Source organism: Lipotes vexillifer, unplaced genomic scaffold, assembly GCF_000442215.2.
Source record: "Lipotes vexillifer unplaced genomic scaffold, Lipotes_vexillifer_v1.1 scaffold1145, whole genome shotgun sequence".
Classification (NCBI taxonomy): domain Eukaryota; kingdom Metazoa; phylum Chordata; class Mammalia; order Artiodactyla; family Lipotidae; genus Lipotes; species Lipotes vexillifer.
The window spans coordinates 225,712-248,142 of NW_006778097.1; the positions used below are offsets into that span (position 1 = coordinate 225,712).

At 56.1% G+C, this 22,431-nt stretch overlaps 4 protein-coding genes across 5 annotated transcripts in view; 2 read left to right on the forward strand and 2 right to left on the reverse strand.

The window, feature by feature from the left end:
• TMBIM1 (transmembrane BAX inhibitor motif containing 1) overlaps window positions 1–4,361 on the forward strand; it is a 6,468-nt gene extending 2,107 nt beyond the window's left edge. The window contains exons 3-11 of the mRNA XM_007451423.1: window positions 365–429; window positions 644–697; window positions 1,152–1,202; window positions 1,731–1,770; window positions 2,018–2,055; window positions 2,233–2,320; window positions 2,636–2,731; window positions 3,779–3,832; window positions 4,215–4,361. Coding sequence (XP_007451485.1) covers window positions 365–429; window positions 644–697; window positions 1,152–1,202; window positions 1,731–1,770; window positions 2,018–2,055; window positions 2,233–2,320; window positions 2,636–2,731; window positions 3,779–3,832; window positions 4,215–4,361 — 633 coding nt within the window. The remainder of the gene's footprint in view (window positions 1–364; window positions 430–643; window positions 698–1,151; window positions 1,203–1,730; window positions 1,771–2,017; window positions 2,056–2,232; window positions 2,321–2,635; window positions 2,732–3,778; window positions 3,833–4,214) is intronic.
• Window positions 1–8,770, reverse strand: part of PNKD (PNKD metallo-beta-lactamase domain containing) — a 58,375-nt gene extending 49,605 nt beyond the window's left edge. Inside the window, exons 1-3 of one of the 2 annotated variants that reach the window (XM_007451422.1) lie at window positions 8,652–8,718; window positions 7,721–7,889; window positions 6,468–6,657 (exon numbers count right to left, since the gene is read on the reverse strand). In XM_007451422.1, coding sequence (XP_007451484.1) covers window positions 6,468–6,657; window positions 7,721–7,889; window positions 8,652–8,718 — 426 coding nt within the window. Of the gene's footprint in view, window positions 1–6,467; window positions 6,658–7,720; window positions 7,890–8,651 lie in introns of those variants that run through there. The other variant, XM_007451420.1, reaches the window with a different exon arrangement.
• A 321-nt stretch (window positions 8,771–9,091) lies between these two features.
• Window positions 9,092–14,152, forward strand: AAMP (angio associated migratory cell protein). Its single transcript, XM_007451424.1, has 11 exons — window positions 9,092–9,290; window positions 9,752–9,904; window positions 10,633–10,752; window positions 11,271–11,410; window positions 11,664–11,808; window positions 12,089–12,172; window positions 12,270–12,385; window positions 12,546–12,649; window positions 12,788–12,878; window positions 13,073–13,227; window positions 13,660–14,152. Exons 1-11 carry the CDS (start codon window positions 9,170–9,172, stop codon window positions 13,733–13,735), a joined length of 1,305 nt encoding a protein of 434 aa, XP_007451486.1. The 5' UTR covers window positions 9,092–9,169; the 3' UTR covers window positions 13,736–14,152.
• A 246-nt stretch (window positions 14,153–14,398) lies between these two features.
• Window positions 14,399–17,426, reverse strand: GPBAR1 (G protein-coupled bile acid receptor 1). Its single transcript, XM_007451425.1, has 2 exons — window positions 17,249–17,426; window positions 14,399–15,578 (listed from the first exon to the last, which is right to left on the reverse strand). Exon 2 carries the CDS (start codon window positions 15,531–15,533, stop codon window positions 14,544–14,546), a length of 990 nt encoding a protein of 329 aa, XP_007451487.1. The 5' UTR covers window positions 15,534–15,578; window positions 17,249–17,426; the 3' UTR covers window positions 14,399–14,543.
• Window positions 17,427–22,431: the final 5,005 nt, after the last annotated feature.

The following is a 22,431-nucleotide window of genomic DNA, read 5'->3' on the forward strand; positions in this document are numbered from 1 at the left end:
GAGGCAGGGGGCAGAGGCAGGGCAGTGAGGGCCAGTGGAGGCCAGGTGCTGGGCAGGGAGGGGGAGAGGACAGGGGGCAGTGGGGGGTGGGGGTCAGCCCTGTGGGGCCGTGTACAGTATCTGAGCCCTTACTGGGGGCGGCCTCTCTGCCAAGCTGCAGCTGGGGCAGGCTCCCAAGTGGAAGGGGAGTAAGAGTAGATCCTTCAGAATGAGGCAGGAGACTCCTCCCTAGCTCTGAAAGAGGGGCCAGGGCTAGGGTGGTAAGGTCTTTGGGGCTCCTTGGTCTCAGGGCCCAGCTGCTTCCTGGGGAGAGTCCGGGAGTGCAGGGTGGTGACCGTGCTCCCCACCACTGCCTGTGTTCCAGGTTTACACCATCATCTCCATCCAGCTGCTCATCACGGTGGCCATCATCGCTATCTTCACCTTTGTGTGAGTGTCTAGGCCTCTCCGCACCGCTGGGAGGTAGCTCTGGGGTCCTGGGCTCTGGGTCACCTGCTGGGAGTGTGGCTTGGGGTGGGCCCTCGGCTCAGAGGGACCGGAAGAGGAGCTGGGATGTGGGCGATTAGAGAAGAGGGGGCAGGGCCTCGGCAGGGAGGCAGACAAGCCGCGGTGTGACTCCTCTCTTGTCCCCCCTGCTCCACAGGAAGCCCGTCAGCGAGTTCGTGAGGGCAAACCTGGCCGTCTACTACGCATCCTAGTGAGTCTGTGCTTCTCTCTGCACGGGGGCAAGGAGAGGAGGGGTGACAGTTGACCAGCTTTTCGGGGCAGGGATCAGATCCTTTTGGAGAGGGGCCCTCCCAGCTGTGCTGGGAAGTGTGGGTGTGTGCCACCGAGTGTAAGTGTCACGGAACCCCTGAGAGCCAGGGGTGGGGGACTGGTGGCAACGTGCATCCTGCAGAACAGGCCCCGTGTTCTGGCAGCCTCTCTGCGGTGGCTCCTGCAGCCTCCTCCCTGGCCAAAGCCCCTGTTACAGATGTCCTCAGTGCCCCTGGCTGGGGTGATCTTGTCCTGCTGGGTAGCTTCCCCTCACACTTCTAGATAGCTCTCTCGACCTCCAGCCTGCCGGTGTGGTGAGTGCCGCCAGGCTGGGCCGGGAGGGGGCCGAGGGGCAGTGTGTCTGGAGAGGCTCCTTCCCCGTCTCTTCCCCCCAGTGCTGTGTTCCTGGTCACGTACCTGATCCTTGCCTGCTGCGAGGGACCCAGGTGAGTCCCAGAGACTTAGACAGTGGGAAGGGATGGGGGTGTGGGGCTGTTTTGCACAGAAAGGGGATTTCTTAGAGCAGCTAAGTGGAGACGTACCGGCAGTGATGACGATGGTGATGGTGGCTATCGTTCGGCTGTGTGCAGAGTGCCTGGCATGTGTGGGATCTATTTAGCTATCTAGGTGTTATTCTTACAGCTACCCTGCAAGATGTGTAGCACTTAAACTGTTTAACAAGTAGGAAGAACCCAAGGCTCAGAGAGGCTGAGGAACTTTCTCACAGTCACACAGGTAGTCAGAGAGCTGCAAACGAATCCAGGTCTTTGTGGCTCCACAGCCCAGGTCTGTCCTATTGTCCCTCTTGTCCCTGCATAGACACCTGAGCAGGTATCAAGAGCCATGCCAGCCTCGCCTCCCCCAAGTCCAGGCCTAATTCTCCAGGCACATAAGCCAAGGGTTTCCTTCTGCTAACGGAGCCTCTGAGACCTGGCCGGCCCCACACCACTTAACTATGGTTTCTTTCCCTTCAGACGCCGTTTCCCATGGAACCTTATCCTGCTGACCCTCTTTGTGAGTCTAAAAGGTCCAGGGTGTGGAGATGGTGAGGGAGGGCTGGTCCCAGGGAAGGGATGGCACGCTGTGGTGGAAGATGTCCCTAGCTCTCTCCCCGACCTTACCCTGACCCCTGCCCTTGGTCTCCCCGGGCTTTCCTACTCAGTCACACGTGTTGCCAGCTCTGGCAAACACTCCTGGCCGTGCCTCCAGGGCTCCGGCTCTCTTCTTAAGTGTCTCACTCTGGTCTCTGTCCTTCCCTCAGACTCTTGCCATGGGCTACATGACCGGCACCATTTCCAGGTATGTTCAAGGACGGTTACTACACGGTGGTGTGTTTCATAGGGGAGCGCGGGGCATCTCTGGGCTGGCAGCCACCTGTATGGGTGGATTCTGGGCACGATGCTTCCAGAAGTAGTGGTTTTGGAGTCATTCGTGTGTGGCACATGCCCCTGGCCTCTCTCAACTCCTTCCCTGCAGTGTGTATGACACCAAAGCCGTCATCATTGCAATGATCATCACTGCTGTGGTGTCCATTTCAGTCACCATCTTCTGCTTCCAGACCAAGGTGAGGGCACCGGAGGGCCCTTCCCTGGCCACCCCGGCCCCCTGTTTTATACAGACCTGGCCTTCCGGGCTTGGCACATGAGCAGGCCTGGAAGGGCCCACACCCCTATGCCGGGCATTTCCCTCAGAGACCTTAATCCCCTTCCCTTCACAACTACACCCACAAAACTGCTTCCTATGTCTGTCCTTAGAATGTCACGGTCACTCCCATGGCCCCCAGGAGGCAGCACAGGGACTCCCTGGAGGAAGAGGGAGGGCCTGGCTGGCTGGGCCAGGTGGCCCGTCTGACACGTGCCTCCCCCTCTCTTCCTGGCAGGTGGACTTCACCTCGTGCACAGGCCTCTTCTGTGTCCTGGGGATTGTGATGATGGTGACCGGCATTGTCACTGCCATCGTGCTGTCCTTCAAATATGTGAGTGTCCCGGGAGAGCCGGCGTCACTGAACCCAGTGCCCAGGGCAGACTTTCTGTATATTGTGGTGTAGCAGGCCCCACAGGCCTCTGGCTTCTAGAACCTCTCGACTGGCTAGCAAAGGCACCCACGCTGAAGCGCCATCCTCTGGATTGGGGTATCTTAGGAAATGGCAGGTCCTGGGAGCCATAGCACCTGAGGCCCTGGATAGCATCATGGGATTCCTATGGGAAGCAGTGGTTAGATCTCTCTGACAGCTGAGACCAGGTTCTTGGAGGCAGGTTGCCAGAGGAACCCAGAGGACCGAGAAGATGGGCTTGGGTGGAAGGGACCTTAGAGATCACTGTATTTAACTCTTTTATTCCAGTCAGCGGGAGGGGCACCGTGTGAGGCCCCTAGGCTGAGGGGAGCTTCGTGGCGGGGAGGGGAGAACAGTGCTGAAAAGGGAAGCACGTGAATGGGAGGGCCGCCTGCCCACTTGACCATGGCTGGCCCTGCCCTTCTGTGGACAGGCCCCTGGAGGGCTGTTGAGCAGGGCTGCCCTGGGGGTGCTCCCTAACTCCACTGTTTATCAGGGTGGCTGGGGGGCTTCCCTCCCAGCTCTCTCCTTTAGTCTGTCCCTCCCAGGCTGGGCTGCAGGAACACGGTCTATTGAAGGCTGACCATGACTAGGGTAAAGGAGATGGGGCTCTTCAAGCAGTGCATGCCTGGGTCTGCCCCTCCCAGAGCTAGAACTCAACCATTTTCTTTCTTCCAGAAACGTAGTGGACACCTCTGTACCTTGACTAACTTTGGAGACTGGCTAGGCTAAAGGATGCTGTGATCGGTTTTTTATGGCCATTGGACGATGGCCTCTGTTTTTTCTACCATATATGTTACTATTCTTAATTTCTTCCAGGATCTGGAAGGTAGTAGTCGTTCTCTCACGTAGCTAGCTTCCTGGATCTTCGCACTTGGCCAGACATCCGGGGGGAAGATGGCCCTGAGGGCCTGCCTCAGTCCAAGCTATGCTAAGATTTCTAATGCCATCCCTGTCCCTTCTCCCCAGGTTTACTGGCTGCACATGGTCTATGCTGCTTTGGGGGCCATTTGCTTCACTTTGGTGAGTAAGACCCCACCCCCTCTAGGAAGGGGAGCTGAGGGGACAGAGGGAACTGTGAGGATGGTGAATGTAGGCTGCTTGGGAGGCAGGGAGTGGGGCTACAGCCGCCCTTCCCTTTCCCTACTGTCCAGAGGTTCCACTGATTTTCTGGGCATTCCCGTCATCTCTTGTTCACACCGCCTGCTATGAGAACTGTCAGTGGGCCGTATTATGGAGACGGTGTGTCTGTCTCCCCTTCTGGACTGTGAACTGCTTAATGGCAGAGACCACGTGTTCTGCTGTTCATTAATGTGTTCCCTAAGCATATCTATTGGCCCAGAGGCTCCCAGGACAGATCTGCTGACCACTGAGCCCTCCTCATGTGTGGCTTCCTGTCCTGCAGTTCCTGGCTTACGACACGCAGCTGGTCCTGGGGAACCGGAGGTACACCATCAGCCCAGAGGACTACATCACCGGCGCCCTGCAGATCTACACAGACATTGTCTACATCTTCACCTTTGTGCTGCAGCTCCTGGGGAATCGCGATTAAGGAGCACCTCCCATTCCGCCCTACCTTGGACTTTCCTTTCCCTAGAGGGCTGGGCCCTGTGACCTGGGTCTGGGCCTAGACCCCTTTCCTTCCCCTCAAGTAATATGCCCATTTTCCTTTCTGTCCGGGGATGGGTAGCCTCTCTGGCTGTGGATGTGTAGGTACTTGGTGGGGTTGGAGGAACTAGGGACTAACTCACTCTTGCCCTTAGTGGACTTGGCAGGAACTGGGCCAAAGATGTGCATTCTCCCTCCGCCCACTATGGGGCACCAAATCCTTAACAGTTGGGGTTGGAGTGGGGAGGGCTGAAAAGAGCCTATTTGATAGCTACAATGGAATATGAGAGGTAGGAGGGACTTTCTGGTGACGGGGTTTCCTCTCCCACTTCTGCCTCGGGCTTCTGGACTTGATAGCTGGAGCTGTTTCCTGTCTCAGCCCCCAACAAAGCCCGAGAGCGTTGCCCCGCGCCTCCTGGACTCAGAGGCATCACCCTGTGCTTCTTCGGCAGCCCCTGGCGCCTTCCGACTCAGGAGCGTAGAGGGGGTTTGTGCCCGTGGGTCTCCCCTGCTTCAGCCTCTTCTTTCGACAGCACATATATACTGACCTTCTGGGTTTCGGGTGGGGAGGAAGAGGAGAGCGAGCAAAGCCAAGCGCAGAGGCCAATACAGAGCAGCGTCTCTCCGGGGCTTCCTCATGGCTTGTGGTGGTAGTGCAGGCCCCTCTGCGGCCACCCGTTCCCATTCTCCAAAGCTGCCTGGGGCCTCCCTGGTGCTTCTGAGATCTCTAGTCAGAGGGACCTCTTGCCTCCTGTGCTCAGGCTGCTCACCGCAGAAAGTGAGGGACAAAGGTCAGGAGATGGGATGGTGTGTAGGATCACCACTTCCTGGCCGTGTGGTACCCATCGTTCTTCCCTTCTGCTAACTCGGGGAGGGCCCCAAGAGGAAGTAGATGCCCTTCTTAGTTTGTCAACTCACGCTTGGGGGATTTTAAGACTTGGGCCCCGTCTCTCCAGCCAACTACCGCTTTCTCATGACACCAAGTGCCTCAAGCTGGAATGGGGAAGGGGAACAAGGGTCACTCTCTGGGCTGGGGTGGAGACCCAATCAGCCCAAGGGTATAATTAGGGCTTCTCTATTAAGTATTTGGTCCTAAATATATCCCACAAAAGGACATAACCAGAAATGTAATAAAGTTTAACGTTTAGAAGGTAAAACCCTGTTTGGCTCTGGTTTTCTTCACTTTAAGGTGTCGTCAGCTCTGGGAGACTTTGTCTGGCTCTGCCCAATGCATCCACATCCTAGCTTTGCGTTCTGGCTTGGTATCGTTTACCTTTTCTATGGTAACCAAGTATACTTTGTCCCAGCGCTTCTTGGTGATGGATGGCTCAACCCGCAACCCCAGGTCTGGTAGGGGCTGCTCAGAGCCATTGCACATGACCTTTTCTGCATCACGGACCCTTTACAAAAGTGCACGAGAGCTATGAATTCTCTTCCCCTCAAAACTGTACGTGTACACACGATTTCACATATGGGGCGTGGGGGTGGGGATGGACCACAATGTTCAGGTTTAGAACTCCTGCCTTAGAAATCACTAGTTCAATCCCTCTTAACGAACAAGGAAACTGAGGCCCAGAGAGGTTGAGTCATTTGGACTCAGCCAAGAGGATTAAGTGCTTTTTTAAACTCCACACCCTGAACGCCTTCTTTGATTCTCTTTATTATTTGTTTAGGCTGAATGGAACCCCACCCTCCTGGCCAGCAGCTCTGAGGGCTTGATCCCCAGGGCCTGAGCCTAGGCTTGTACTTAAGTCTGTGGTTTCCCCAACCATTCAGCCTGGAACACTGAGGCTTCTGTGAGAGGGAGCACACATGAGTAACCAACCCCACACTCTGCCCCTCCCATCCCAAGGGACTCACAAACCCAGTCCTGGTTCCTTTCCACTCAAACACTCAGTAACTTTATTTGCCTTTGGCTGGTTTCTCGGGAGGGATGGGGCTGGCAGCAGCCTGGGCTTCATGCGCCCTCTGGTGGGCCTCAGGGGCAAAGACCAGAAAGGACTTGACAGTCTGGAGGCCACAGTCTAGGGGAGGGTGGCAGTGTTCCTCATCACTGCACCCCGGACCCAGCTTCAGGAGTCGGGGCATGATGGGAGGAGGCCCTGAACCTCTGGCTCTCATACTCGCCCGTGTTGGATGCCCGCATGTTCTGCCGAGCCTTCATCTGCTTCAAACGGTCCTTGTCCACTTCCCGCTTGGTGAGGATGAAGAGGAGGATACCACAGGGGAAGCCGATGGCCCTAGGGGTGGGGAGATGTGCACGGGGTTTGGGGAGGGGCCAAGCCTGAGCCAGAGGAGCTGGGGAGAATCTCATTCCAGCCTCAGTACCACTCGTATCTATTCAGCCTCTGTGCTGGCTGCTGGAGGGCCCCACTCGAATCAGATCCTGTCGCTGCCCTGCTCAAAACCCCGTAATAGTTCTCTATCACTTCCTGGCCAAGTTCAAACTCCTAGGCACGGCACAAAAGGGCGAGTGTGGTTGGGTCTCTGCCCGCCTCGTCATTCCTTTCCCCCTTAGCCTGACACTCCTCAGCATGAGCCCTGCCATCTCCTGCTGTAGCAATTGTGCAAGATTTTCCAGACAGCCCATCCTCTTTCACTCTCCAAGTCTTGGCAAAGATTCCCTCTGCCTAAAACACCCCATACCCCCTCCCAGACTCGCCTTCTTAATCTGAGTAACTGCTGTGTGAGAGGCACTTCAGTGTGGGGAAAGGTCATGGAATCACAAGACCTGGTGAGAATCCAGCTCTGAGCCTCAGTTCCCTCCTCTGTAAAATGCGGATGTCCTATTTATCTCAGAAAGACTAAAACATTGCACGATAAAGTACTGGCACACCTTAGGTGCTGGAAAAAATGTTAATTTTTCCTTTCTTTTTCTTTTAATATTGATCAACAATACGTATTAAGATCAGAGTTAGATTCAAATAACAATGTACTGAACACCTTGTAGGTGCTACTACTATACAACTAATATAATCTCTCGTGATCTCAATTAAATCTCAATTAAAATCTCAGTTGGGTCTTGCTCCAAGCTCCCAAAAGAGAGGATGAGGCCAGGGACCCAAATATGAATCAGATTAGCTCAGCTCACTCCACAGAAAACCCACTATCTCTCCAATTTCACGTACGTTCCCAACTCCCTCCCCTGCCCCAGTCCTCTGAGATTCCAGTCCTCACACCCAGCAATCCGGTCTCCGCAAACCTTGGATTCAGCTCACCACCTGAAACTTGGAGACGTTTCTGGGTCCCACCCTCCCCTGATGCCACTCCCCACTGGTGGGCAAAGGGTTAGTTAAAACTCACCAGGCTAGTCCCACAGCTTTCATTGGGTTCTTGCCCCTCTTTCTGGGAATGTATTCCAGTTCAGGGGATAGGGGCTCAGGCTCCTCCTTGCACTCCGGGGAGCTGTGGCTTTGCAGTGCCCGGGTCCTGTTCTGGGAAGCCTTGTTAGCTGTGGCTCCTGAGAGAATCCCTGTGGATAGAGGCAAGGAAGGTAGGTTAAGAGAAGGTGAGAAGAAAGCCCGGGGAAGGAATGGCTGAGATCTGAGGAAGGGGAGTGACTGCAGTTTGGAGTAACAAGTACCAGGGAAAGTCCAGAGGGAAATGGGAAAATCGCCATCGAGGTGGCACCTTTGAAAGCCACTTCCACGTCACTGCGGGCTCATCACCCTGGTGCCAGGAGAGCGAGCTTCGCTGTTCTTCATCTCATCAGACGACAGGATGTGAAGGACTGCAGTGGGGCTCACACTGAGACGTATGAAGGAAATCCGAGAAATGGTTTTCAAACTGCAAAATGTTAGCGCTGGAAGGGAGCTTAAAGGTAGTCTACTCCATCCCCTCATTTTATAGACGAGGAAACTGAAGCCCCAAGAGACGAACGGCTTCGCCCAAGGTCAAACTGCTAATTATCCGGGGCTAGAACCCAAGCCTCCAGAAGCCCAGGGCTCTTTCCTCTGCACTGCGGTGAGTGTGAAACACCTGGAGCACGGGAGTCTAAAAGGCTTCCTTGGGGCTCCCTTTCGCTGCAAGACCCCCATAGGTGTCGTGTAACGGGAAGGCTAAGGGATGGACGGGGTGACCTCTAGAGAGCATCTTTTAGCTCCCAGACTCTTTAAGATCCCGCAGAGGGGTGCGGGCAGCAATCGACAGCCCTGACCTCCTGCTATCGCCGAGCGCGATGTGAGTAAAAGGGTGCCCCCTGCAGTCCGGCCCTCCCCGGGGTCCCTCTCCTTACCCCGGAGGACGCGGGCATTTCTCGCCCCCCGGCCCTTCAGCGCCGTAGCAGCTACCACCGCCGCCATGTTCAGATCCCACCCCCCCCTTCACCGCGCTCCCCGCCGGGAATTGTAGTTTGCGTAAGGGGCCTCCCCCACTCTTCCCGTCCAGCCTACAGACCAGAAACTACATCTCCCAGAAGCCCGCGGAACAGACCCGGGAGAACTACTATTCCCAGGAGATACCCCGGAGGCGCGCACGCTCGCTTGTTGCCCTCCTGTTGGGGGCGGAGTCAGGTCGGGCGGAGTTGGGTTCTCCTCTCCACGCCCCGGCCCCGTCTCCCAACTCTGCCCTGTGATTGGTGGTTAAGCCAGCCCACCCCCTTCTCTATTGGTCGAGAGGCCGTCGCTCTCCCTGCCGGGGAGTCGCCTACGCCTACTTCCTCCCGGGAGGAGGGGCTCGAGTTCCGCGTCGTCGCGCAGAGCTGACTCTGGGAGGCGTTTGGGCCCAAAGAAGTGGGTTCGCCGCTTTCGCCGCATGGAGTCCGAATCGGAAAGCGGGGCCACCGCTGACACTCCTCCACTGGAGACCCTAAGCTTCCATGGTGATGAAGAGATTATCGAGGTGGTAGAACTGGATCCCGGTCCGCCGGACCCGGGTGAGAGCTGCCGATCCTCGGGCCACGGGACAGGAGGCGCTCACCACTGGCCTTTGACCCCTGCTTCTCCCTCTCCCCACCCCACCCCCACCCCACCACCCGCCACCCCACCGGTCATTCCTACCGACCTCCTTCGCCCTTCCCCTCTCCCCCAACCCCACACTTAGTTCTCAGGCCTGGCCGGGGTGGGGGTTCCTCTGACGCCTCCCCTGGCCCTTCCCCTCACACACCCCCCCTTCCCATCATTCCCTCGCTCCTCCCTTCTCACACGGTCCCTGGCCAACCCCAGGTCCTCAGACCTCTCCTGTCCTCCGTCCCATACGCCCCCTCCCCCTGCCGCTTCACCCCTTCTGTCTGACCTCACCTTGCCTTCTTGCCACACGACCACCCCAGCCTCCCCGCACTTCCCATCCCTCTTACCGCCTGCCGAACCCCATCTTTTAACCCTCTCCCCAAAGCAGACGATCTGGCCCAGGAGATGGAAGATGTGGACTTTGAGGAAGAGGAAGAGGAAGAGGGCAATGAGGAGGGCTGGGTTCTGGAACCCCAGGAAGGGGTGGTCGGCAGCATGGAGGGCCCAGACGATAGCGAAGTCACCTTTGCATTGCACTCGGGTAGGTCTCTGAGGAGATCCATCGTAAACTCAGTCCAGGTGGGCATTTGAGCATCAGCCATCCGCTGTGTCGGGAGCATTATGAGGGACACAGCGGTGGGAAAATGCTGGCCTTGCCCTGGAGGAGCTCGCAGGTAGGGGGGCAGTATGATGGAACAGAGGAGAGCTTGGCTCCTGGAGTCAGTTGAGACACTTGGGTTCAAGTCCTATCCCAGCTACTCGTCTGTTTATGATCTTTATTAATGTTGCTGGGTTTTAGTTTCCTTTTAAAAAGCTGTCGCTGGTAAAATTCCTTTATTGTGAATTACAGGTAATAGTACATTTTGGCGCATGTTTTAGGTAATCCTCTTAAATATTAGCTCTTAACAAGGAACCAGTAACATGACGCTTTCCTCACTCAGACCCCAGACTGGTGGCATCCCATGCTGAGAATTGTAAGCGTTGCACATGTACCTTTCTCTTGTCCATGGCATCAGTGTGGGGTGGTGAAGGGAACAGCACCGAAGGGGGATCTGTCCTGGAGAAGGACTTAGAGTTCGGCAAGCTTGGGGAGGGATTTCTCCAACAACCTGATGCTTGAAACTTAGAAGAACTTGGATGCACCCTTCTTTTCCAGGAGGAAAGACGTGTTACTTTAGGTGGAAGGGGGTGGGCTTCCCAAAGGTCCCGAAGGACAGAATCCTAGGTGGGAGCCCTGTCTCCTTACTCATGGAGTATCTCTTGGGACAGCATCTGTGTTTTGTGTGAGCCTGGACCCCAAGACCAACACCTTGGCAGTGACAGGGGGCGAAGATGACAAAGCCTTTGTGTGGAGGCTCAGCGATGGGGAACTGCTCTTTGAGTGTGCAGGTGAGCGGGCCTGGGTGAGGTCCTGCCCCTTTGGAGGTCTTAGGGGCTGGCCTGCAGCGGTTGTGCATCCAGTAGCCATTTATGGACTCCCGTTTTGCCAGCTCTATACTTGGCCTGAGGGCCCCAAAGAATATCATGGTCTGTTGTGGGCATAGGGGAGGGAGGCACTGATTGGCTGAGGGAGTCAGGGAAAGGCCTGGGAGGAGGTGACACTAGTGAAGGAGAATTGGGGCAGGAAGGAGGCTGTGAGTATTTCAGGCAGAGATGTGGAGCGGACAGAATGGGGAAGACATAGGCCTGGGCTATACATGGTTGAGTGGGGGGCCAGCAGTGTCTCCCCTGGGGAGACATGGGGATGTTGGCTCCTGGAGCAGCTCTGGGTTTGGTTACCTGTTCTGCTGGGACCCATCCTTTTTTTTTGCCCGCTGGTCCTTTCTGGGGGCCAGATACCTGGGTCCTGTGTCCCCAGCACCAGGTACCCTGACGTTCTCTTCTCTTCTGCCCACTCTTCTTTGCAGGCCATAAAGACTCTGTGACTTGTGCTGGTTTCAGCCACGACTCTACCCTAGTGGCCACAGGGGACATGAGTGGCCTCTTAAAAGTGTGGCAGGTGGACACCAAGGAGGAGGTCTGGTCTTTTGAAGCAGGAGATCTGGAGGTGAGATCATCAGAGTGGGATTCAACTCTGAGGGCCGGGGGAGGGGTGAGACCCTGGGGGTCCGTGCCACCTTGAGCAGACCAAGCCAGCTCTGAGCCAGTACACTCCCAGAGTACAGCAAGAATGTCTAGGCCCATTCCCTGGGATGTCCCTGCTGACTCAGAAGCGGGGAAAACTTGGCAGAGCTCATGGGGCAGACTCCTAGGTGAGATGGGGTGAGGGGCCTCCCTCTTGAGCCTTTGTCTCTGCCCAGTGGATGGAGTGGCACTCTCGGGCACCTGTCCTACTGGCGGGCACGGCTGACGGCAACACCTGGATGTGGAAGGTCCCGAATGGTGACTGCAAGACCTTCCAGGGCCCCAACTGCCCAGCCACCTGTGGCCGAGTCCTCCCTGATGGTGAGAGCAGCTTTCCTGAGTGCAGAGAGGTGGGGACCAGGGTTACGCGTCTCCCTGGCTCCCTCCTGGGCCACCGCCAGCAAACTCTGAGGCCTGCTCTCAGGAGCACTGACCTCCCAGGCCCCAGAGCAGACAGCTCCCCCTTTCCACCCGGAACTGGGTCTTCCCTGGGGCACTGTGTGTTCCCTCACTTCCTTGCCCGCATCCCCTCCCTCCCCTGCTCGTATGGCTGAGTGTGCTATCTGTTCTTCTCTCTTCACCTCCATCTCTGGCCCTTTAGGGAAGCGAGCTGTGGTCGGCTATGAAGATGGCACCATCCGGGTTTGGGACCTGAAGCAGGGAAACTCTATCCACGTACTAAAAGGTACCTGGGGTGGGGAGAGTGTTAACCTAGGCCTGCGGGGCAGGGGCTGAGACCTGGGACAGGACGAAATCCGACTTATTCCTCTACTTCATGCTAGGGACCGAGGGTCACCAAGGCCCTCTGACCTGTGTTGCCACCAACCAGGACGGCAGCCTGATCCTAACTGGCTCTGTGGACTGCCAGGCCAAGCTGGTCAGTGCCACCACCGGCAAGGTGAGTGGGACCTGGGGTCTGGCTCTGGGGCCTCCGCTTTCCGCGCCTCCTCCCCTTCCTCTCTTATTCTTCACCCAGCCTCCTTGCCCCACTGCCTTTCTTCTCTTAATAGAGGACCGTGTTTCCAGGCTCTTTTCTGATCCTCTCCCCTGACTCATAGGTGGTGGGCGTTTTCAGACCCGAGACCGTGGCCTCCCAGCCCAATCTGGGAGAGGGGGAGGAGAGCGAGTCCAACTCCGTGGAGTCCTTGGGCTTTTGCAGTGTGTGAGTGTCAGCGGGGCCTCAGCCTGACACAAGAGCAGGGGCTTGGGGGAGGGCGCCTGGGCTGGGGGACCAGGGAGGACCAAAGGGCCCCGAGTCCAGGTCCCTCCACGAGCTGTCGTGATACTCTCTTCTGCCCAGGATGCCTCTGGCAGCTGTTGGCTACCTGGATGGGACCTTGGCCATCTATGACCTGTCTACGCAGACCCTCAGGCACCAGTGTCAGCACCAGGTACAGGCAGCCTGGAGCCATGGCCACGGCCATGGGAATCCCAGGTCTCTGGGAGCGTCTGCCCCAGACCTGGCTCCTGCCTGGTCCTCCCCTATGGCCCATAGTCCCTCCCTCCTTCCTTGAGAGTTGGGAGCAGATGCCTGTCAGCTCTCCCGCCCCTGACTGCACGCCGCTTCTGCCGTACCCTGCTGCAGTCGGGCATCGTGCAGCTGCTGTGGGAGGCAGGCACCGCCGTGGTTTACACTTGCAGCCTGGATGGCATCGTGCGCCTCTGGGACGCTCGGACCGGCCGCCTGCTTACTGATTACCGGGGCCACACGGCCGAGATCCTGGACTTTGCTCTCAGCAAGTAAGTGAATTGGGCAAGGGCTGGGGTCTCTGTGTGTTTGGAAGGTGGGAATAGCCCACGGGGGGTCACAGGGTCCTTAGGGTGTAGGGGGCGATGCCTGAGCTGGGCCCCAAGGCCTGAGCCTGCCTGTGAGGCAGGAGAGCTGGCAGGCCTGCGGGAGTCGTCTTCCGTTGACAGTGCGGCCTCACATCTCATCCCCCGGGCGCAGGGGCTGGGACCCCTTCCCCCATGCGGGCGGCTCCCCTCTGATCCCCTTGCTGGTTGCTGGCTTCAGGCGTGTTCACTGGGTGTGGGTCCGCCCAGCGCCAGGCACTAGGGGTCTGGAGTTGAGGATGAGCTAGCTGCAGGAGGCCCCCAGAGGGCCCCTGGGTGGTGGGCCTGGGGTGGGCCTGAGGTCTTCCAGTCCCTCCCAGCTGTGTCTTCTGTCCACAGAGATGCCTCCCTGGTGGTGACCACGTCAGGAGACCACAAAGCAAAAGTATTTTGTGTCCAGAGGCCTGACCGCTAATGGCTGCAGCCTCTGCTTTGTGTCTGGTGTGGAGGGGGCACAGAGAGACCCCCATCAGCAGAGGCGGTAGGGTAGGAGGGAAGAGGAGGGGATGGGCCTCGGACTCACTTTCCAACCACTTCAAACTGACTTGCCCCCTCTCTGTCCCTTTCTTAAGAGACCCACCCCTCGGGCCCCTCCTTCCCGCCCTCTCCCTCGTAGTCCTCGCCCAGACCTGGCAGGCCCTTCAGAGGGAGGTTCAGACCTCTTTCTCTTTCACTTCCTTTGCTGGTGTGAGCCATGGGGGTGTGTATTTGTATGTGGGGAGTAGGTCTTCGAAGTTCCCGTTCTTTCCCTTCCCAAGTCTCTGGGGGCGGAAAGGAGGAAGAGATATTAGTTAACAGATTTTAAAAATGTAAATAAAATATACTTCCCAGAGACGTGTCTGTGTGGATTTCGTGGTGGCCGGACATGAGGAGGAACCAGTGAGGGGCGTGTCAGGGTGAGGCTCCCTGCCACATCTGCCGGATCTCAAGGTGCCTCAGCTCACCCCCTCAGGCAGCAGCATCCTCACCTACAGCTGCCTGCCTGTCTGGAACTGGAATCTCCCTGGATCCTCTAGGTTCTTTCCGCAGCTGCTCACCTGTCCCTCCCTTGCTAAGATGTGGAATGAGATAACCATAGCTGGGAGCCAGGGGAACTTTATTCAGTCAGAGTGGGGTCGTATAGGGGCAGGGTCTCTGATCCAGAGGTGCGGGGATAAGTGGAGATGGGCTTGGTGGCCAAGATGGACGAATGCTTCTAGTAGGAACGAGCAGAGGCCCTTCCCCTAGTTCAAGTCGAGGTCCATGCTGCTTTGGTTGCTGGTGTGGTAGGCGGGGCTGGGTCCAGGACTGCCCTGGGGTCTTCCCCGCAGCACCTGGAGCCACCTCTGGGCGGCCGCCCTCCAGGGGGCCGTGTAGCGCTGATCACCCAGCCCCATGGCCACGGGCACGGCCGCCGCACTGGCGCTGCCCAGGGAGATGAAGGACAGCAGAGTTCCGGGCCCCAGCGGCGGGCGCTGCTCATAGGCCAGGACGGAGAGGAGCAGGGTGGCCACGTAGGGCCCCCAGCACAGCCCGAAGAGCAACGTGGCTCCAGCCTGTGCCCTGGCCTGCCGCCAGGTGAGGGTGCGGGCCAGGGCCGAGGGCGCGCCGCGGCACACGGCCCGCTCCAGCCGGCGGATGTCCTGCAGCTGACGGTGGGCGGTGGCCAGCACGTGGACCGAGAGAAGGGCGGCAGTGCCCACGGCGGGCAGCAGGACCCCGTAGACTTCAAGGTAGAGGTAGGGGGCTGGGAAGACAGCCTGGGAGCTGCAGTTGGCCCCAGGGGCCCAGTGGTTCCAGCCCAGGGCAGGCAGGCTAGCAAAGAGCAGGGGGCCAGCCCAGGTGAGGAGCAAGGCCATCCGGGTGCTCCCGCGGGTCCGCAGAGGCCGCAGCACTGCCATGTAGCGCTCCCCGTGCACCAGCAGGAGGTTGGCAAGCAGGGAGAGGAAGGAGAAATTGGGAGCCAAGTAGAGGAAGAGGCAGGACCAGTAGCCCCGGCGGCTCTGGTTCCATAGGCCTGGCAGCATGGGCAGCGCCAGCCCGGTGAGCAGCCCGGCCAGCAGCAGGCTCAGGAAGAAGCAGCCAGCGGGTGGGCCGCGCAGGCGGTGGTCCCTGGCGATGCCCAGGGCCAGGAACAGGTTGGCAGCGACGATGAGACTTGCCAGGGCCAGGGAGAGCCCCAGGGCCCCTGCGGGAATGGGGCTGGGCATCTCCCTGGTGCTGTTGGGTGTCATCTTGGGCCTGGGGACGGGGGAGGCCTGGAGCAGCAGCGGGCATGCCTAGACGGAAGATGGGGCAACCGGAGTTAGGGTGGGGCTGCAGGTCACTGTCTGCTCGGCAAGGCTGCACATTAATCCAGAGGTTGCAGACCAACAGACTGTGGGCCATATCCTGTTTGCTGATACACATTTTCCCCCCAATGAATTGCCAATTAAAATTTACATAAAAATTCATATTTTGGGCTTAAAAAAAAATCAGGTCCTGCCTGTATGATAGCAACCAGCTGGAGTTGAGTTGTGGCTGCCTTCAGACAGCTCCCACAGTCCCCACCCAGCCCCTTGGCCCATTTCTGTTATCTGTCTGGCCCTCTCTGGGCAGCTGTGTTTATGCCTCTGTTTAGGCTGAAAAGTGGACCCACCCATCCCCAAAGCATTTTGACCATCCCTGCCTCCACCAGGTGAGGCCTCTAACAAATTAGCGGACAGGATAGGATAGGGTCTGGCTGGTGTGTAGTGGTCCTCTGGCCAGCCAACAGTTGATGGCTTCCTTCGGGCTGGGGCCAGAGCCGGGACAAGGGACTCGGGGTGGGTGCTAAATGAAGGAGGGCGGTCCTTGTCTTCAGATGCTCGCAGGCTCATGGGCACCCGTGCATTAAGAGGTGGTAGGTTGCTGAGGATTCGGGGTGCAGGTAGGCGCAGAAGTCACCCTGAGGCAGGGCTCACTGAGTTAGTGACGAGGCCAGGGCAATGGGTGGCAGCAAGGGGTTGCCCAGTCCCTTGCACCTCCCCTCCATCCGCCTTGTCACCAGTTACACCTCAGTGAGCAGCCTCCGGGTAGGACTTCCAGCCCATAAACTTGACGCGTCCCTACCACTCTAGCCACAGGGCCTTTCCTGGGAACTGGAGGAGGGGAGGAGTTGCTGGGAGGGGGAGGGTTGGCAGTGAATGTGCAGATGCCGGCAGCAGAGGGCTGAAGCGAGCCCAGAGAGGGAGGAGGAGCCGCTGGGCAGGGCCTGGCCTCTCTGTGGCTCTGACCTGTCCCAGTCCTCCCATGCCCTGTCCCCACTGCCGCATCATAGGGATGGGGGACAGGGGAGGGGTCCTGGGCCCTGTGGGAACTCCTGCTTCTGTCAGCGGGAGCAGCCGCTGTTGCTAGGATTTAAGTCAAGAGGGAAAGGATTCCTACCTGCCCCCTCCCCCGGGTCAGAGGATCAGAGGGCCCCACGGCCACCCTGAGCGCAGGAGATGTTGCCACTTCTATCCCCAGCTCCCCTCAGGTCCCCCCAAGCTGCTGCACCCCTTTACCCTCAGCTTCTGTTTCTTCTTCCTCAACCTCCCCCAGTGCCGTCCGCTGGGAACGTCTTTGCCTCCCCAGCGGCCCTCCAGTTTCTGTTCCGCTTCATCCCTGCACTGTCAACTTTATTAAACCCCAGTTGACCTCAGAGTCCGTTACTTCAAACCTGGACTCTGGAGTCATGGGCTGGAGCTCCCAGCTCTTCGCTGGAATGAGTCTCCCACCCTACCTCCAACAGACCGGCGATAAAGGCAGGGTCAGCCGCCGGGGCGACTTCCCAGCAGTCTTATGGGTGTGCTGGCTGTGTGACCTGCACAACCCGGAGGCTCTGGTGGCTCGGGCTGCGTGCAATGGCCTCTGCAAGATCTGGGGTCGAGGTCTCCAGGTGTGGCCCCGGGGGCCGGGTGGGGAAGGGGGAGAGGGGGTAGCTACTCACATGGCTGTGAGGGACAGGTGTTCTTCCCCCAGCCTGGGCTTTCCTCTGAGTGTCAGGGAGTTGCCGCAGCCAGCGCTGCAAGGCTTCTGGCGACGTCTGGTGTCCTGACCGGTGAGGGCATGGTACCTCCACTGTGCGGGGACAGCAGGGCCCCGGCTCTCCACTGCTCTCCCTGGCTCTGCCCTCGCCTGGGTTCCTGGAGGGATGGAGCTGAGGCTGGCGGGGATCAGCCTGGCCCCGCCTCTGGGGGGTGGGACCTGGCACACCCTGAGCTGCAGTACTGGGAGGCCTTCCTCCCCTTTCTCCAGTGCCCCCTCCTTACCCTCCTGTACCAGTGGCCCCCTCTCCAGCCACTGGCCATATAGCTTGCCACCAAGAAGGCAGGTCACCCAGCTTGGAGTCCTCTGGCCCGCTACTGCTTAGCTAATCTGAGAAATGCATTCCAGCTAGTGAACAATAATGATTTAGTCTACCTTCTCCACTGCCCAGCTCATATATTTACATTTTATGAGCCTTAAACCCCTGGAGTGGCCAAGCCAGCTGACAGCGCATTCACCTCTGTAATTCTGCCAGTCCGCATAGTGGTGTGTGTCTGATGGTGGTGGTGGGGGGGATGTTTGGAATATGAGAATCTTCACTGCCCGCCCTTCCTATCACCTGGTAGGGAATTTCAGCTTATAAAGCCAGGCTTGCCTTCCAGAATCTGGGGTCATTCCACACTTTTCTCAACTACTTTGTGAGTCAAGTTCTGGGATATGAGGCACAAATAGCTCTGGGGTTGTGACTTGGGGCAAGCTACCTCTGGGCCTCAATTTTCTCATCTGTAAAATGGGAACAAGGAAAACCACCTGTCACCGTTGTTGTGGGGAATACCATGGGATAATATGTAACTGCATACATCCCAGTACCTGACACCTAACGGGGGAGGGTTTTCAACCAGTGATTCCCTTCCTCCCTCTTCCATGACGACGACTAAGAGGCGTGAGCCAGTGCTGGAATCCGAAGGCCTGGGTTTAAATCTCAGAATCCTTTTTGGATCCTATCTTTTTGGCTGTTTAAACGAGTGTATTATTAAAGTTCTCTTACTTTAATTTCCTCATTTGCAAAATGGGGCTCATATTGTATTCACCTCTTGTGAGACTATATGAGAAAATGTGTGGGGGACTTTGGCAGTCTAGTGGTTAAGACTCTGCGCTTCCACTGCAGGGGGCACAGGTTGGATCCCTCGCCGTTGGGATCCTGAAGGCTGCCTGGTGCAGCCAAAAAAAAAGAAAGCGTGTGATAAGGACTTGGGTCAGTGCTCGGCACAGAAGCACACAATGAAAGGGATTTCTGGCCTTCTCTGCACATCCCTTCCCTCCAGCCACCTGTCCCCTCTGAGAATTCCATTGAGAAAGGCTGATAGAGAGCCTGTGAAAAGCAAGAGGGGAATGGCACTTTCACTCCACAGGGAAACACAAGAAACTAGGTAGAGTGAGAGGAAGGGCAAGTTCAAGGCTAGGAAGCCCCAATTTCCAGCTTGTGTCAAGTGAGGCTTTGGGGTGAGGGAGAGAAGCAGTTACACTCTCTTGAGGCCTGAAGTGGGAGGGAACAGGCTAAAACTGCAGCAAGAAAGCTGGAGTTTAGACATTAGGAAAAAGCTCCTTGTAGACGGAGCAAGGGGTTTTCTGTGCTCTCTCGGTGAGACCTGGGCCTGAAGGGCTGGAGGACTGAGAGGTCTAGCTCTGCCAACCCTGCACAGCAGTCAGGAGTCCTGGAGAGAAGGGCCTCTGTTGGGACAAAAACTGGGAAGAGGAAAGCACCCAGCCTCAAACCCATCCTCAAGGGAGCTGGTGGGTGGGAGGATGCTGCATTCCAGTGGACGGCTCTCAGCCCCATGCTATCTGGTGGTGCAGAAGTCAGAGGCTCTGGGAGAGTTCACCCTGGGGCCTTGACAGAAGTGGGAGTGGGGCCTCTCATATTGGATTGCCAGGAATAAACAGACAACCTTCTGTTCCCAGCCCTGGCCTCCTCCCTGCAGGATCCAAGATGTCTGTTTCTTCTTCACTACTCTGTCTGAACACTGTGTGGGATGGCGTGTAAAGGAGAACAAGCCTGGGAGCCAGAGCCGGGGGAGGCTGGGTTCTGTCCTCAGCTCAGCCCTGTTTCCTCCTTGCTGGATCATCTAGTTCCTCTCTGTTCCATCAGTCCCTGGGACTGACTTATCCCCAGCCTTCTCTCCTTCGCCCACAAGAGGGCTCTGGTGCAGGCAGTTTTCAGATGCTCCATCCAGCGGATCTGTGGGCCCTAGAGTTCTCCTCTCAGGTAGAACCTGTATCATGGTGTCCAATCTGGACTGTGGCAGGAGATCCACCTGGGTCTCCTTCGTGCACCCCATTCTCCTGGAAATTTTTCTGTCGGCCCTGGGTGTCTGGCACCGGGTGGCTCCCCATAGGCTCCAGCAGATGAGCCCTTGGGAACCTCTGAAGGGCTCTGGGGACAGTCCTGTGACCAAGTCTGGCCAGGATCCTGGCTTCAGGAAGACTTTAAAGTCAACTATATGGGCAGAGGAAACTCTGGTCCTTCCTGTCAGGGATAAACGACAGATTCTTCAAGTCTCCCTCGGAGTCACACAAATTGCAGTGCTTTTAGCAATCCCCAGAAGGGGGAAGCATTGCCTGAATTCAAAATAGCCCCCAGAGCCCACCCAGGCTTTGGTCTTAGGTCTCTGTAGCTGCTGGGACAAGGGTCCCTCAGGCCTACTTCGAATGAGACTGAAGGGAATTGAAATGGTAACTGTCAAGTATCAGCTCTAGGTAGAAGGGCTGACGCAGCAGCTGCCATTACTTCCTCTTCCTGGCTTCAACTTCATGTCCTCTGGTTCCACACCTCCACTTCCTGTTATAGTCTTATTTGCTTTTCCATCAAGCTCCTGGTTCTTAGCTTGCCCAGGTCACACTTTATCCAGACTTGGAGATTCCCACTAACACCCTTCTCACCCCACGCTGCAGTTTGAGGGCCACCAAACAGTGAAAAATATCACCATTTTTGGTGAGGACCTGAAAAACCCCAAGGCAGAGTGACCTTGGTTTATGCTGGACTTGGCTTCTCAGCAGTCCTGCCACTCTGATCCTCTTAAGAGTACAAGAATGTAACTTAAGATTTATTAGACGGTGTTATCAATGATAATTATAGGCATTATAAATGCCTACAGTGTGATAGGCACTTATTATCTGTTCTCTATTCCTTTTTAAGAGCCCTGTGAAATAGGTGGTGTCATGTCCAAAGATGAGGCCATCGGGGCTCAGATTAAGAAATTTACCCAGTCACATAGCTATTAAGTGGTGGAACATGGATTCAAACCCAGGTCTGTCTTAAACACTGCTTCCACCTCTCCAGCTTATATCCTAGCTCATCTATACCTCCCAGGTATGGACCTTTAGGGTAAGGCAGCAAATTAGCAGCAATTGAGACTAGATCCCGTCTTTCGTCACCCACATCCTCTCAGCATGCTGACCCTCAGCTCCTCCTACAATTCTGTGGGCTTTGGCTGAAGTTACAGTGCACCTTTGTCCACAAAGGGGACGGAGGGTCCTTGAGAAAGAGTTAAGTGTGCCCTGAAAACAGATGAAGACAAAGGAACATGTCTGGAGAGGGGTTTTCACCAGCATGGGTTTTAATGCTGACAAAGTCTTGGAATTAAGACAATTCCTTAGGGTTTATTAAAAAATATTTAATGCCTCTTTTTCTCCTAACTCTATATTTTCAAAGCAACTCTGGTTTTGCCATTTACAGCACTTTTCAGAAGTCTGATCCCCATTATTGGCAAAATACAGTTGAGTTCCAACTTACTAAGGAGTTATGTTCTAAAGTCAGCAGGAGAGCAAAAACAACTTCTGGCCAAAATTACCCTTGCAAACCCCTTCAATAGCTCCTGGGGTACAGAACATATCTATGTTACTGTCTCTCAACAGATCTAATTTAGCCCAGTTTTCCATCCACCAGAAGTAGATGATGAGGCGCCACATCCCAGGAAAACACTGGGAAGACTCTATGTGGTGAACTCTCTCCACTGAAAGTCATGGTCAGCTCCACCAAGGGGACAGCACTCTCCGGGGCACATATTTGTTGAGGGGATGGGAACGTAACTGATCCTGAGTAAAACGAAGCCAGGATGACTAAATGACCTGCTGCTTTTAAATCTGATCATGACTCACAGTAAAAAGACATTTTTACAGTCTAGTCAACATGTCTATAACTAAATCAGTACTTACTCTTAATAGGAGTGACGCATTCTGATTAGTATATATATATACTATTCTATTCTTAAAAAACGTTGATGAAGTCACACGTGAAAAAAAATGCACAGAAGACACAAATCACACACACACACACACACACACACACACAACACACCAATGAGTGTATGCAAAACTGGTGAAATCTGAGCAAGGCTGGGATTGTGTCAGTGTCAACTTCCTGGCTGTGATATTGTACTACAGAATTTCTGTACTATTTCTTACAACTGCAGTGAATGTACAATTATCTCACAGTAGTTTAGGAAATAAAAATGTCAGGACATTTCACAATTCATTAACAGTCTCAAACCAGTTTGAAACACACTGAACTTGATGGAGACAAATTAAAAGGGGAAGCAAGAAGGTAGAAACCATTAGAGTCACCCTTAGACCATTTCAGGTGCCCCTAAAGTTCTTTTCTTCACCAAGCAAACTTTCTGAACCAGTTGTATTTTAGGGATCAGTGGGGACAGCAGGATACCCTGCTAGGCTCTGTCCTGTTTATTAGGTAAGCATCTCCCACAGTGAGTTTTGTGGAATGCCAGGCTATTGGACTCTTATGTGAGAAAGAAACTGTGCCCAGTTGTTTGCATTAGACGCACAATGACCTGCAGAACCACACACACCATGAAACACATTTGGGGAAACGTTATACATTATTCAAGATAAAAGACTTCACCACAGGGCTTCCCTGGTGGCGCAGTGGTTGAGAGTCCGCCTGCTGATGCAGGGGACACGGGTTCGTGCCCCGGTCTGGGAAGATCCCACAGGCCGCGCGGAGCGGCTGGGCCCGTGAGCCATGGCGGCTGAGCCTGCGCGTCTGGAGCCTGTTGCTCCGCAACGGGAGAGGCCGCAACAGTGAGAGGCCCGTGTACCGAAAGAAAAAAAAAAAAAAAAAAAAAAAAA

Coding starts and splice junctions, on each gene's coding strand:
- AAMP (XM_007451424.1), top strand. CDS start 9,170: ATGGAGTCCGAATCGGAAAGCGGGGCCACCGCTGACACTCCTCCACTG. Junction 9,291..9,751: donor TCCCGGTCCGCCGGACCCGG/GTGAGAGCTGCC, acceptor TCCCCAAAGCAG/ACGATCTGGCCCAGGAGATG. Junction 12,386..12,545: donor TCAGTGCCACCACCGGCAAG/GTGAGTGGGACC, acceptor CCTGACTCATAG/GTGGTGGGCGTTTTCAGACC.
- GPBAR1 (XM_007451425.1), bottom strand. CDS start 15,533: ATGACACCCAACAGCACCAGGGAGATGCCCAGCCCCATTCCCGCAGGG.